The following is a 16,198-nucleotide window of genomic DNA, read 5'->3' on the forward strand; positions in this document are numbered from 1 at the left end:
CTCTGTGTCCATTTGTATCCAGCCGTGAGTGCCGCTTCTCCTTGTTGCATATGTTTAAAACTTTGTTGCTGAGGGCACCGGGCGCTATAACGTTGATTAAGTGAGTGCCGGTCTTCCATCTTGTTTATATATATATATATATATATATATACACACACACACATATACATACATACATATACACACACACACACATATACACATATATATTATTATCCAGCTTAAAATACTGGTAGTGGTTTTAACGAAGTAAGACAAACCCCTTTCGTATCTGATATATATAGATCAGACAGACAGACAGACAGACGTTAGTGTTCATTCTAGCACCCTGCACCGTTCACAACTCATGCAGTTCTTCTTTCCTGCCTAGGGTGTCACACTCTGCTCTGGTGCTTATAGCACACTCTGATCTGTGTCTCAGCACTGACATAAAGACCACAGTATGATAGAAGCACTGGAGCAGAAAGCGACACCCCAGGCAAGAAAGAGGAACTGCATGGGTTGTGAAAGGTGCAGGGTACTAGAATGAACACTAATCTCTCTCTATAACTATATATAAAATTAATTGGTCTGTTTGTTTGTCTGTGGTTATACATTGGATACCCCTGCACTGATTGAGATGAAACCAACACGAGTTGGTCCAGTTGGATCCTTGACCGGTTTTAGGGGGGTTAGTGTCCCGGTCGACCTTCACGGCGAATGCGTTGGGCAGAACTTTGACCCGGGGAGTCTGTTCTGGACCCTCCACTGGATGGATTTGGAAGAAAACTTTACAGAGTGGTAACACTGGATCCCAGAAGACATACTAGGGGGAATTGGGTCCTGGTCGGACTTCCCGTTGGTGTACACTGGGCAGAACTTTGACCCAGGGAGCCTGTTCTTGGCCTTCCACTGGATGGATTTGGATGAAAACTTTAATAAGTGACAGAAATGACCATAATTCAATGACCTGAAATAATTGACTGAAATAACCATAAATCAATGAACTAAAATAACTGACAGAAGTGGAGGTGAGAAGACAAACAATGATATCTACCCAAAAACTTTGGAATAGCAACATTGATGACAGAAGGAAAACGTTATGCCCATCCTACCATGGAAAAGTGATTATAAAACTGAACAGAAAGAAAAGCTGGGAATCAGGGCTAATGGCGACACCCCAAAAACAAGAATGACATTGGGCAGACACCTCATGGGTGTGTTGGAAGAGTTACCAAATATTTTTAATATGTTGACAGTTACATACAACTCATTGATCACTTAATAACTGGAAAATTTAAACCCAGACAACGCCGGGTACTTCAGTCTTTCAGAAAACTTGTCATCCCTTCTACTTGTTAACCGACGCCTGACATCGGCCTTTAAAGGTCTATTATTTCCTAGCTTTCATTTTTGGCGCAATCTTTTTGTGCAAAGCTGCATTAATGAGGAAGTCAGCCTGTACCTTAAAAAAGTGACTAAAAATAGGAAAAGATGATAGATATCTATTACTGTCCAAAGGGAAAATATCTGGCGCTCTTAATAGGTTTTAAATTGCTGATTTTTTCAATTTTTTAATAACTGGTTAAAAATTACAGAAAGCTAATTTTGTAAGCAAATAATTGCTTAATATTTGTAGGGGTGCAATAGATGTCTGTTAGATTTTTCTTAGTCACCTGTAACACCCACCCATGTTAATAACACCCATTCCATGCATACAGCACCCCATGCTTGTCCCATTTTCTGTGCTTTGCAGAATTTCACCCTAATAATGACTTAGAATTATTACCCAAATTAAGCTAATTAAAAACTTCTAATTGCCTAATGAATCGTTAGTCTGTGTATGTGTGTCATTGATCTGGCGCCCATTACTTTTTATGCGTCGCGTAGACAGGGTTTAGCCGTGAATCGTGGCTAATCCTGATTAGTGCACCAAAACTCCTCTTTGCGCACCTAAACCACGGACTGTTTGCTTATTTCTTCCCGCTGCCATGTATATCTTCTAGACGCCCACGGCTAACGGGCGTCTAAACAGAGTAACAATTTTATAGCCGCTTTGCAGCCCTTCTCACGCCCTTTGCCCAGCTGATTCACACCCCAAATCGTTCAAAGGTGTTCGCTATCCTATGGGGTAGCAAACACTTTTGAATGAGTTGTCACTGGCGTAAAGTGTCGGGGCTGCCGCACAAGAACGGATTCGCCCTCAATTGAACCCCCCCATTTCATGCTCTATTATATAGTACAAGGCGCAGGAGAGAGACCCCTGTAGGAAGTACCACAGCATAATAGCTCTTCTACTACTTTTACATGTTAAAAAACAGATACAATTCTTCCTCTCTCAGAAACATTAGAATCATCATACGAATTAGGGCGGAATTCAAATGTTTTGTCCACCGGCAGCCACTAGATGGCGTCCAACAGAGCTATTCAATTGTAGCTTCATTCGGGACGCGATGGCTGCCAGCGTCCTGCATTTCAGTTCGCACCCCCTGGGGGTGGCAAACCGAAATGCATGAAAAGTGACCCGTTTAGGCTCCCAAAGGGCACTTTTCGCGGTCGCGTCCAGCACTTTGGGCGGGTTTAGCAGATTTACTCGGCTGAACCTGACCTTTATGTGTGCGATCAGCGTGTACAAAAAAAATTTTGATTTGAGCCCACTGAACTCCAGTCACTTTAGATGGAAGATCGAGCGCACAAAACAATTGAATACCGCCCTTAAAGTCTAGAGCAGTGGTTCCCAAACTGTGTGCCTAAGCACCCTGGGGTGCCATAAGGCTCTTGCAGGGGTGCATTGGGTTGGTGGTCCAAGTTCCAGGACCAAATTAAAATTATTTATGTTCACATTGATAGGCTAAACCAGTGCTGGTGACGGACAATCATAAAACATGTGGGCAATCAGAAGCAACACTGTACACTGCCACATAAGTGACCCTAAGGGTGACAGCTAGGCACAATTTAATTCATTTAATATTTAATTTCCAAATTAATCATTAAGAAACTTTCATCCTAAGGGTGCTGTGAAAAACCATGCTGGTACTCTAAGGTGCAGAGATATAAGAAAGCTTGGGAACCACTGGTCTAGGGACTACTCACCCACACGAGTGACCATATAATTCTGTGCTGCTCTTGTACAGACTTGCTCTGGAGCCCCTTGGACACGCCCCCAATGACTAATTAAGCAAATGTGAGTTTACAATTAGCTTAAATAGTCCATAATTACTTAACTTCTGCAACACTGTCCTCCTGCTCCGCTTCCCCGAAAATGCTGGTCTTCTTCCGCAGTGTGTGAGATCGCTTGTCAAGTGCTAATGTGCGCAAGAGCCCCACACAGGGCGTGCAAGATGCCGTTAGTGTGTGCGTGTCACAGACAGTGGGTAGTGTTGAGCATGCAGCAGCTCCGGGGCACAGGAGCGGCTGGAGCACATCGGTGACTGCCCGGTGTTTCATGTCCGCATCTATTTTTTTCTCCACAGTAGGATTTTGATTGCAATTTTTATTTATTTTCTTAAATGAATACCGCGGGTATCGGGAGCACATGTAAGTCAAAATTGGTTGCGATGTCCGTAAAATATTTTCCAGGCAAAATCCTGTGCACAATTGAATATACCCCTTGGAGTGACCAAAAGACTTATGTGAGGTCCCTGCAAACCATCACGTTGGTGACTGGCGGTGGGGATCCCGGCAGTCAGCATACCGTCCCCGGGATCCTGACCGCAGAATGCCAGCAGGACGGGGGGGGGGGTGGAGGGGTGAGAGCAGGCTAGGTGGACACCCACAAGTGGGAATAGACCGTTAGTCCAGACGGTAGGTCTTTTGATCGTTTGGGATCCAAGCGTCGGCATGGTGACCCAGCTGGGATCCCGAGCGCCGTTCACATGATCGGATCCCGTTGGACGCAATGTGCCATTTTGGAGCGGCACATCGTGCCCACCGACATCACAAAATTAACGAAGTCGGCACAACGTGCACAGCCGGACACTGCCAAGAAGCCCAACATCACATGTTGAGTCGCTTGGGGGATGCTGAGTCGCTTCAGAATGACTTAGTTAAATTAGAAGCTTGGGCAGCGAAATGGAGAATGCGCTTCAATACAGACAAGTGTAAGGTAATGCACTGTGGTAACAAGAACAAAAATAACACCTACCTACTAAATGGGGTAAAATTAGGGGATTCTGTACTGGAAAAGGACTTAGGTGTCCTCATAGATAGCAAACTAAGCAGTAGTACCCAAAGTAGGACTGCAGCAAAGAAGGCTAATAAGATATTAGCATGCATAAAACGGGGAATTGATGCTAGGGACGAGAGTATTATACTCCCGTTATATAAATCACTTGTGAGGCCACACCTTGGGGTCAATTCAATTCGGCAACTTATGAATAGCGCCGGGAATTAGCTCCCGACGCTATTCAATTCAGCTCCAGTTAAGTCGGCGATGTCCCGTTCTCGCCGACTAAACAGGTTGAATTGTCAGGAGAACGGGCATTCTCCGACTTAACTCCCCGGCGCGAGGCTGATTCCCGACAGAATCAGCCTCGCGCCGGCCGCGAGGCAGCACTTTTGTCGGGTTTCTTCTCTCATCCCCCGGGGATGAGAGAAGAATTCCTGACAATTGCGGGTAACTAGCGGCTGAATTGAATAGCGTCGGGAGCTAATTCCCGGCGCTATTCATAAGTTGCCGAATTGAATTGACCCCCTTGAATACTGTGTACAATACTGGGCACCTTACTACAAAAAAGATATCCTGGAGCTAGAAAAAGTTCAAAGGCGGGCGACCAAACTAATTAAGGGTATGGAGACGCTGGAATACGAGGAAAGGCTTGCAAGACAAGGCATGTTTACACTGGAAAAGAGGAGATTAAGAGGGGACATGATCAACATTTACAAATATATAAGGGGACAATGTACAGATCTTGCGCAGGACCTGTTTTTGGTTAGATCAACACAGAGAACTTGTGGACACTCGCTCAGGTTAGAGGAGAGGAGATTCCACACAAAACGGCGTAAAGGCTTTTTTACGGTAAGGACGATACGTGTTTGGAATTCCCTGCCTGAGGGAGTTGTAATGGCCAACTCAGTCAACACCTTTAAGAATGGGTTAGATAAATTCCTAATGGATAAGGATATCCAGGGTTACGGGGCATAGTCACGCACTATGGTTATTATAAAAAAGAGGGGTTAATCGGAACGGCAGTCAGCAACTTCAGTCAAAATTTTATACAAAATAATCGTGCATAGGAGACCACAAATAGGTTGAACCCGATGGACAATTGTCTTTTTTCAACCTTAGATACTATGTTACTATGTTACATCTCGTACAATTTAATTCTCCCTAAGAACCGATACCACTTAACAGTGATCTTACCTTAGGCAAACATGGTATATGTTACACACACACACACATATCCCAGCACTGAAGTAATCTTGGCCACACAAAATGCAGTCTTATAATTGTCCCAATATTAACAAGCGTGTGGGCCGTATGACAACTTGGAACGATATTACACAGTGACTCTTTGATAGTGTGTCAGGATATCAATGAATGCAGTGAGCTTAAGTATCATAAGCAAAAGCATAATTATTATCCATTATTTATAAATGTGCATACAAAAGTACAGTTCAAACGTACAGGACAAACAATATACACGTGGTAAATAAGTACACATCTACTGTATGCAAATAGTCACTGTACAACCAGCACTGGCAGAGCCTGTACCAAAGCTGACGGCTCAGAGCCACTGATAGCAAATGAATACCCAGGAGGAGGACATGAAGGTGTAGGTAAGGAAAGGAGGAAGACTACACACGGGAAGGAGGGACCTGCTCATAAGAGCTAACAATCTATAGGGGAGGGGCAGATAGACATGGATGACACAGAGGGGTGTGCCTGGGCAAAACTAGTGGGTTAGGAGGATAGTTGGTAGGATTTTAGAAATGGGATTTGGATGCCTGTTTGAAGATTTGCAGATAGGTGTAGAGTCTGATAGGGAGAGAGAGTTCCAGTGGTGGGGCACAGCACGGGAGAAGTCAAGGAGGCAGAAGTAGGAAGAGAGACAGCGGAGTGAAGTGAGCGGCTGGGAGCGTGGAGTGGGATGCAATACCAGATTATTAGAACCTGGAATGTCAAGAATGGTGAAATGAAAAGAGCATGATATGTATATCTAAAGAATAACAATAATTACAGGAGAGAGTGTAGGAGCCAGTAAGTGAATATACAGCAGGGACATGACCACAGCAGCTGCTCAACCCACTCGTTTCCACACAGTCCAAGCATTACTCAGTACATACGGACGGAGAAGAACAATATTAGATGCGACTCTTTCTTCCCTTCCAACAAAACAGAAGTAAAGCTTGCGTTCCTTTACATGCCAGCTCCTATACATCTTACTTTCCACAGCTCCACACCTAATATCATTCCTACTAACAGTAATAGTAACAGTACTAGCCTGATGGAATACAACACAACATAAATAAGTAACTGTAACAATAAATCATCCTGGGTACTCCCTATCCTGGCACTGCTGTGTGGGCATTGCTGGAACCTGGTACACGTCTCAAATCGCCCACATGTCCAGGTTAATGATTCTGTGCTGCACATGGCACAGACCGTCTTTACATCTATCTTGGAAGTGTTAAACATTAGGTAACGCTGCAGACATGTCTTGGACGGGGAAGCTGGGAACACATGAAAGGATTCCAGGTGCTGTCACCCTTCCAGGCCCAGCGCCAGAGCTGACACTCCACACGCCGGAAACTTCCACCCAACCGACAGATCTTTTTCCCAGTCACTAAAACGTGCTGGCATGACAGTGACAGGTGTGACGTGTCGTGTCCTCCACAACACTGACACCCCAGGTATGAGTCTGCAAATGCAGACATGCGGCTGGAACAAAGTCCGATAAGTCATAAAATGAATCCAATTAACCTGTCTGTGACAGCTGCTCAGTGCTGGACAAGACAACAAATTGTTAGACATATCAAAACAGAAATATTAGATGAATTGTACAATTTATAGTACAATATATACAATATTTGTGGTGTAACTAGTTCATTCTAGCACCCTACACCTGTCGCAACCGGTGCAATTCCTCTTTCCTGCCTGGGGTGTCGCTCTCTGCTCTGGTGCTTCTAGCTCACTCTGGTCTGTATCTCAGTGCTGAGATACAAACCAGAACATGCTAGAAGCACCAAAGCAGAGAGCAACAACTCAGACAGGAAAGAGGAACTGCAAGGGTTGTGACAGGTGCAGGGTGCTGGATTGAACTAGTTACACCAATTATTTTGTATATTGTACTATAAATCCTACAATTCATCAAATATTTCTATTTTGATATGTTTAAGAACAGGAATTTATTTCTTCATTTAAATTTCAGAAGGATACATAAGTTGCCCCCCATAGAGGTACAGAGGAAAATTTGTGGTGTTTGGTTATCGTGAGGCGCGGAGCAAAACATCATCCCGCCACATTCAAAAGAACTGAAACTCCCTTTAACTTTCTAACAAGGGATATCACATCCCGAGGTGTGCACAGACCATGGCAATATAAAGCAGAGACTAGACGAGGCCGATAGCTTAGAAATAAAGATATAACTGAGTGTCTAATAACAAAAACATGAACCACATATATCGCTGTTGGAGCAATACTGCACTTTTGTAAGAAGAGCATAACTAGCTATTTCAGGTGCTAAATCAAATCTCCATATAAAAATAAGCACAAAATTATAAAGGTGACCTGAAAACCCAAGAATTGCTAAAGTTAAAATACAGTACGGTAAAGGTCTGCATTAGCACGTGGAACCCCAATAGGTGTACGGGTAAGGTAACCGTTCCACGTGGATAATAAAACGAAAAAAGTAAAAACTCATGTCGACCTACTGTAGTAACTGTCGGCCTATAACCCGGATCCCGGAAAAAAAAAATAGTACTCAGGCATTAGAAATTTCTTCCCATGCTAGTATACTGGGGGAAAAAAACACCTAATTAAATAATGGTATAATTTCACAGCCTTCATTAATACACAAATACAGAGTATATAAAATCTGTATGCATTAAAGCAATATAATACACTCCGTAATAAGCCCCATTGGGGTAAATTTACTAAGTTGGGAGTTCTAGTCAAGATGGGATGTTGCCCATAGCAACCAATCAGATTCCAGATTCTAATCAGATTCTAGGTATTAACTTCTAGAAGGTGCTAGATAAATGAGAAGTAGAATCTGGTTGGTTGCTATGGGTAACATCCCATCTTAGTAAATTTACCCCATTGTGTCTAACCAACCAGCTCTGTTCCTTTGTCTAAACTAGTCCTGCCCTTTATTTAAACTTTTTGTCAATGCCCTAAATACAAATGTGGATGTCAGCGCAAAGGGAGGGGCATTCAGCACCTGTTTGCAGAAAGTGGCCAGGATTAGTATATATGAGAGCAACATGGCAGCGCTGTAGGCTTAGGGAATCAATGGCACATCTCAGACAGGACATCCCATTTAGGGGCCTATTTATACATTTTTGTGGGAAATGGCTGTTTTCGGGCGATACCTGCAAAAATGACGCATTCCCAGGATGTATGATGGGGTTTCACAGCAGATATCTGCTGCATTCCCTACATTTTGTTTGCAAAATTGTGGCAGCTGCTAAATGGTGAAACTTACCAGCTGCGGCATTCCGGAGCTTGGCCTCAGTAGCTCATACCATCCTCAGATGGGGTTTGCACACGTACGGGCCTATAGGCACTGTATTGCGATTTTTTACTGGACAGCTGCTCATTCTGCTCGCCGCGTCCTTCACCGGAAGCAAAGTGACAGCGACTATCACTGTGCTTCCAACGCTTCAATGGGACAGAAGCTCTCTCGCAAGGTCTGTCCTGGCACCCACTGATAAATTCTTGTGATGATGATAACTATAATAATTTTTGTATCCTCCCCCCTTAGCATAGCAATCACTGCATATAAGTATCTCTAGGTCGACAGTAATTAAGTCAACAGGTCGACATGAGTATTTTACAATTTTTTTTTTTTTTTTACCTTTTCATACTTAACGATCCACGTGGACTATGATTGGGAACAGTAACCTGTGCAGAGGGCAGCCGTCGCTGGCCATGCGAGGGGACACGGTGCACTAATTGGGGTTCCCGGTCACTCTACGAAGAAAACGACACCAAAAGAAACAAAAAACGCATGTCGACCTTTTGACCTGTCGACCTAGCATCCCTGACGACCAACAGTGGTCCACCTAGTTACTACCTACCTTCCATACCACACCCTCTCATTGTGTGGAGTTCTTCTATCACTGTATACCTTGTGTGTGTGTCCTGTAACTAACCTGATCCCTGGATACTAAAACAAACCAGACATTAAACTGCTAAATAAAGGGTATGACAGCTCCGGCGTATCCCTCTGTCACTAACAGCACAGCGCCATCCCAGGAAAGGATCAGTACAAATATAAATACAATATCAATGCTGGCTCTCCCTGGGGCCCACATTCTAAGGACCCAAACACTTATTTATTATCAGTCATTAATATGGCACAAACATTCCACAGCGCTTTACAGCGACATCAGTTCCTGCCCCAGTGGAGCTTACAATCTATATTCCCTACGACATGCACACACTCCTATACACTAGGGTCATTATTTGTTTGTCAGAAGCCAATGAACCTTCTGGTAAGATTGTGGGAGGAAACCCACGCAAACACCGATAGAACATACAAAGTCCACGCAGACAGGGCCTTGGTGGGAATAGATCCCCAGAAATCAGTGCTGTGAGGCACTGACCATTGCGCCACCGTGCTGCCAATGCATTGTTTGTTTCACTGTTCATGCACAAAACCCACAGGCCTACAAAATACACAGAACAAGAGAGATATATATATATATATATATATATATATATATATATACACATACATACATACATACATACACACACACACACACACACACACACACACATACGTTTCCATTCACCAAGCAAAAGAGATGAAAGTAAAATTCTATTTAATCTAGGTTTAGAAATTATTTCTTTTTAGCAATCAGGCCGCTCCCCATAACTAGATTAACAGTGAGGTTCCCACACCTGGGTCCTGGTCACGCCCACCCTTGCCTCAGTGCACTGGGGGCACCAAGTGGTTCGGGCCAGTTCGGTTACAGGCAACTGAGAATGTCAGAAATTGCAAAGGTCTAGGACAGCGACAGGCAATCCAATACATTTTATGGGCCACAAGCACGGGCATCTATCCTTCAAAAGACCCGCAGCACGTTGCCCTAATCTCTGTGACAAGTGAAAACAAGCATTTCATCAATAAAAGACAGGTATCTTTTACAATAAAATGCTATCGCTGCTTCTCACCTCTACAGGGGGGGATTCAAGCATTTTGCATGCCGGCGGCCACAAGATGGCACCCGACGGAGCAATTCAATTGTTGCTCCGTATGGGCGCGCACAGCCGCTGATATTACTGTTATGATTTTCTGTCATTTTGATGGGTTGTCAATTAGTCTTCAATAAGTTATCGATAGACATTTTACAGGTCACAAAAACAAACAAATCCAATAATAAAACAGGAAGCGACTGGAGGTCACAGGTGATGGATTAGAGCAGTGGTTCTCAAACTCGGTCCTCAGGACCCCACACAGTGCATGTTTGCAGGTCACCCAGCAGGTGCACAGGTGTATTAATTAATCACTGACACATTTTAAAAGGTCCACAGGTGGAGTTAATTATGTCACTTGTGATTCTGTGAGGAGACCTGCAAAACATGCACCGTGTGGGGTCCTGAGGACCGAGTTTGAGAACCTTTGCATTAGAGGACCCGTTTCTTGTCTAGGAATCTCTCAGGTATGTCAGTTCGGGGCTAGCAGCGACTCAAAACAGTAGAAAAACATTCTATCATTCCTTAAATTATCTAGGAGATCTCCTGGGAAGTTTTGCCGACACAGGGCAGCCACCAGCCCACGTGTAACAGAGGCAAAGGTCTCCCAAATCTTACAAGGTAACAGTCAGACAGGGTGCGGAAATAGGACGACCTCTAACTTCCAGGATTCTTAGTAAATTATTTTTGAAAAGCATTTTTCCCCAGCAAACAACCTTGTCACGTCCCGCTATCCATATGTACAAAAAAAATGTGAAGCCGAAAAAATAAATAGCATTAAAACAAATGACAAGTAAATAATCCCACTCGCAAGAATCATACTATAATTAATATACAATTACACTTAACAAGCAATGTGTTAAACACACCCATTTTTGTCCCAAAGATTTAAGGGTCTAAAACATAAACCGCTCTATATGACAAGGTTCAAACTATGGTGGCCAATCCCGGGATCGGCGGGATCCCGGTATTTAGGGCCAAAAATGGCCGGGATTCAATCCCGGGATTGGAAGCTCCAAACCCGGGGATTGAGGGATCAGCGTTGAGCGTCCACAGGACGCTCAGACGCTGCCCGGTTTCCTTATTCCGGCTCCCCAGCACAGCATGACAGGTCACGCTGCGCCGTCAGCCGCTGCTGGGAGCCACCAGCAGCGATCAGAGGTTGTTTCCCACCCGCCCGACCGCGGTATATGGAGAGTTATGTGTGCGGGGCGGTGTGGGGCGGGGGGGCGGCCACATAGCTAAAAGCCAATCCCAGGTTACCCGGGAATCCCGGGATTGGCCATTTTTCAATCCCGATACCCGGGATTGAAAAAATGGCACAGGATTGGCTTCCCTAGTTCAACCATGCACCAGGAACCTGTCAGAACTGAAGATAAAGAAAATAACCTATGATCTGCATTGCTTCCTGCTCTTTAACATCACTTAACATCAGCGCTCAATGTCACGTGCTACCCCTTGTAGCATAGGGTCATCAGGGGGAGGTATGGAGCTTACCCCACTTCAGATCAAAAGGAGGAGATCTAAATGTTTTATTACGGGGCGACATGCAATTGTTTCTTCCGACACCAGGCGTGTATTGTTTTCCGCACTTGTCGCGTCCAACTGCACTAGGTTAAGTCGTGCAAAGCGACTTAATCTAAAGTATAGGAAGCGACAAGAAAAACGTGCGTAAAGTCAGGCTTTCTGAACATTTCTTCTCGCCCCCTCAGGAGCAGTCGAGCAGAAATAATGACCACCCGCAGTATGCGCACCCGTTCAGAGAAACAATTGAATTGCTCCATGAGGAGCAAGGTGCCCCTCAAAACAACTGAATTCCCCCCAAAATTGGTCCAGCAATCTACCCTCACCCCTCAGTCACTAGACATAATGATAGATTGAGGGCGAGATGTAACAACCTTGGAGAAGCTGACCAAAGCAACAGGTTGATTTGGGTCACATATCCACTTTATCTTTCTTCAAGGCTTGATACATCTCCCCCTGAGTGTGAGCAGCATAATTTGAAGACTCAACTTCAGGTAAAAAGGGGACTCCCCATCTACTACATGGTTTGGGGGACGTTACATTATGAAGCATGCATTTGTATATCTCAACACACCTTCTCTTATCAAATTCATTTGAAACGTCAGGTTTAGCAGTCAATAAACACAAGTCCATTAAAATCACAGTAACAGGATTTTAAAAACTAAACAATGACACAGTGATTCTGCTAATGTCCAGGTACAACGTCATAAACGCATATATGAGGGCTATGGTATACACCCTGTACATACGCTCCAAATCACACAACTAAGGATCATGGCCTTACAAAGAGAAGGCCGCCACTGTGATGTCTGAACCAACACTCAAGCCATTGGTGTCTCAGGCCAGGATATCACTAGTTTGCACTAAGCAGATAGGCTTTAGCCCCAATAACTAGGAAGTAGCTGCGTTCATGGACCGGGAACACTGGGAACTGGGAAACAAAGACCTGTTACTTATTATAACTAGCCCCAGCATCTCCACTGATCATTATATAAAGTTTTCGGTAGTAAACAATACAATTTAAATAGCAGTGTAATACCGGCCACATAGGCAATTATATAGGCTGCAATATCTAAGAAAAGCCCTGATACCTCCGACTGTATAGCCCCAAAACCATCATAATGACCTGTATCTGTAATGGAGTTGTTGATAAACGCAGTCAGAAAACCTCTTCCGGCCTGCGGGCACCATGGCAACACTGTACCCCGTCACTCGCCTCCACCCGCGACAGGTATCCAAGTTCACAGGGTATGTACAACACTGAAGAGCCACTGGCGCCGCCCCACTCTGGGGTATATTTACTAAGCGTACAGATAAAGTACCACCCAACCAGCTCCTGTCATTTTTTAAACACATTCTATAACATGGCATCTAGGAGCTGATTGGCTGGTACTTTATCTCTCTCTCGCCAAGGTTTAGTACATAGACCCCCCGCTGTTCCTCACTGTGAAACCTTTATGGCAAGAAATAAATGAATCCATAGCCACCTCACAGGATGATAATACACATATTGTGTCTGACAATCAGCTGACAGAGAAGTAGGGAGGAAATATTTTTGACTCACACCCAGACAATGTTGTGGAGATTATATTCATTTTACATTCTACAGAGCGTATCGGCTATTTTAGGGACACACATGCTTTAATAAATATGTGTAAGACAGCACACAAACCTCCTATGTATACAGCATTATGTCCACAAATATAAGTTGTTAAGCAAGGTTCACCCTGGGTAACTGAGCACACGTCACCTGACATAACTTAAAATGAGTCTAAGTACCACAATTCCAGGGAGGCTCTGATAAAGATCTACGCAGGGTGGTGCCTAAACTGATAAGGGGTGGGTTAGTGATTATGTAGATGGAAAGACCTGGCTGAGAAAGTAGCCAAGCTGCATGGATAGATACACGCTCACTAAAACAGAGCTGCACTATTATATGAGGTGCCATAAATGGTAATTGGGTGGGCTGGGACATCATTTACTAAACACAGGGATAAATGGGGCCTAGGGGTGCCATCACATGTAAGAGATATGAAGACGATAATGCACTGTAATGGAAGCAGTAATGATGAACCAGTATTATACAGGTGTTATAGGGATGCCCTCGTGGGTTAAGGATTGGATATGTTCTTACTGGACTGATGTTTAAGTTTAATGGGTGTAATGAGGTGCCCATCCTGTGGTGAGGTCAGTGCTGGGAACAAAGTATTCTACCCAGTATGATTAGTTGGCTGGTATGGCAGCTCCCTTGATAATAGGGTGGGTGGGTGTGTGTGTGTGTGTATAGCGAGAGCTGATCTGCAATTATGGCGAATACTGACAGATTTGGCACTGTAAGAATTGGCTGACCCCCTCCTGATATCGCCTTGTCACTCTGACACATAATGCTCAGTGGGGGAAGTTTGGGGACAGATTAGGCTGTGTGGGGAGTTTGGGTGACAATAAGTCAGGATGTTCAGGGAAAAGATGAGGGTCAAAAGGTTAATAGCACAGAAGAGGGCCTGGGGGGAGCCATGGGACAGGTGAGGGCCAGGAGGGCAAAACATGGGAGAGGTGAGAATCTGGGGGCAAGTCAGGGGACAGGTGAAGGCCTGGAGTGCAAGTCAGAGGACAGGTGAGGGTGGGTTAGAGACCCAACAAGGGTTTGGGGGTGCGTCAGGGGACCGACTAGGGTCTGGGGGTGGGTAAAGAAGCCAATAAGGGTATAATTTGAGTGAGGTGATTGATGAGAGTCTGGAGGTGGGTAAGGTGACAGATGAGGGCCTGGGGTGGATGAGGGGGCAGATAATGGGACTGGGGTGGATGAGGGGGCAGATAATGGGCCTGGGTGGTTGAGGGGGCAGATAATGGGCCTGGGGAGGGTGAGGGGTAGATAATGGTCCTGGGGAGGGTGAGGGGGTAGATAATGGGACTGGACCATGGTTAAGTGGGCAGATGAGGGACTGGGCCATGGTTGAGTGGGCAGGTGAGGGACTGGGCCCTGGTTAAGTGGGCAGGTGAGGGACTGGGCCCTGGTTAAGTGGGCAGGTGAGGGCCTGGGACGGATAAGGGGGTCAGATAATGGGCCTGGGGTGGGTAAGGTGACAGATGAGGGACTGGGCCGTGGTTAAGTGGGCAGATGAGGGCCTGAGGTGGATAAAGGGACAGATGAGGCACTGCTATGGTCAGGTGACCCCCAACTCCTGACCGGCTTCCCTTGACAGATAAGGGTCAGGTGGGATGAGGGGACAGATGAGGCACTGATGGGGTAGGGTGATCCCCTGGTCCCTCTGACAGATGAGGCACCGCAGAGGTTATGGGACCCCCCCAGGTGTCACCAGATATAGCAGGGCCGGGTGCCCGGGTCTCTTACCCCCAGAATCCGCAGGGGCAGCGCGGGGGAAGGCTGGGTGGCTTGCTGCGCTCACTGCCGGTGTCTCCCATTTCTGAGGCCGGGTCCGCGGGGAGGCTGCGGGGTATCCGGGGGGACAGGGCCTGGGCGGCTTCTCACTACAGCAAGGCCGGGGCCTCCGAACCGCTCACTCTCCCGGTCACCCCTGAGCTGTCCGGGACCTTCACAAGGTAAGTGCCTGGGGGAAGGCCGACACTACACGGAGACTCCGGGGCGACCAGTCCGAGGATCCAAACCGTGATTCCAGGCCGGTCAGCTGGAGGCGGAGCGTACCAACGGCAAAATGGGGGTGTCACCACCCTAGGGCTTGGTCGGAGGCTGTACTATTTGCTTGAAGTCTCCTCTGACACAAAAACAATGCATTATCTGGGCACGTTATATACATAAATATGTCATATATAAGCCAGGAAGAAAATAAGCACAGCCATATAGGAACAGCCTGCGCGATCACCCCTGTTTCGGGAATGGTCGCGTCCTCTGTGGAGTCTTGGTTCAGGCGAAGAGGCACAGACCTGAAATCAGCTGGAACAGGGAGAGACCAATTCGCTGCTGCGGGGAGGACACGTCCCATAGTGTACACTATTGTCATACGTTACTGCACGGCTTAGGGTAGTGAAATGGAAAACGGCACATACACCTAAACAAATGGTGAGATATAACAAGGGGTGCTCACAATTCACCAGTGCATGAATATTAGGCAGTGACTGTCACAGCACTCCCCTCCGCACGCAGTGGTATGGGCGGGAGAGGTTGCTGTTTGGTTTAAGTTGGAGCTTTGCCAGAGCCATAGAGAAAACACACAGAGATCATAACATGTCACTTATTACACTATATACATTATTATACATATCTATATACTCACACAGCCTGTCACTCATTACACTATATACATTATTATACATCTATACACTCACATAACTTATCACTCATTACACTATATA

The 16,198-nt window shown here is 45.6% G+C and overlaps 1 protein-coding gene across 1 annotated transcript in view; it reads right to left on the reverse strand.

Annotated features, from left to right (window-relative positions):
- Positions 1 to 15,696, reverse strand: part of ZFAND3 (zinc finger AN1-type containing 3) — a 363,579-nt gene extending 347,883 nt beyond the window's left edge. The window contains exon 1 of the mRNA XM_063918865.1: positions 15,219 to 15,696. Within this exon, the coding sequence (XP_063774935.1) occupies positions 15,219 to 15,289 (71 nt within the window). The 5' untranslated portion in view covers positions 15,290 to 15,696. The remainder of the gene's footprint in view (positions 1 to 15,218) is intronic.
- Between the last annotated feature and the right edge of the window lie 502 nt (positions 15,697 to 16,198).

Source organism: Pseudophryne corroboree, chromosome 4 (assembly GCF_028390025.1).
Source record: "Pseudophryne corroboree isolate aPseCor3 chromosome 4, aPseCor3.hap2, whole genome shotgun sequence".
NCBI lineage: Eukaryota > Metazoa > Chordata > Amphibia > Anura > Myobatrachidae > Pseudophryne > Pseudophryne corroboree.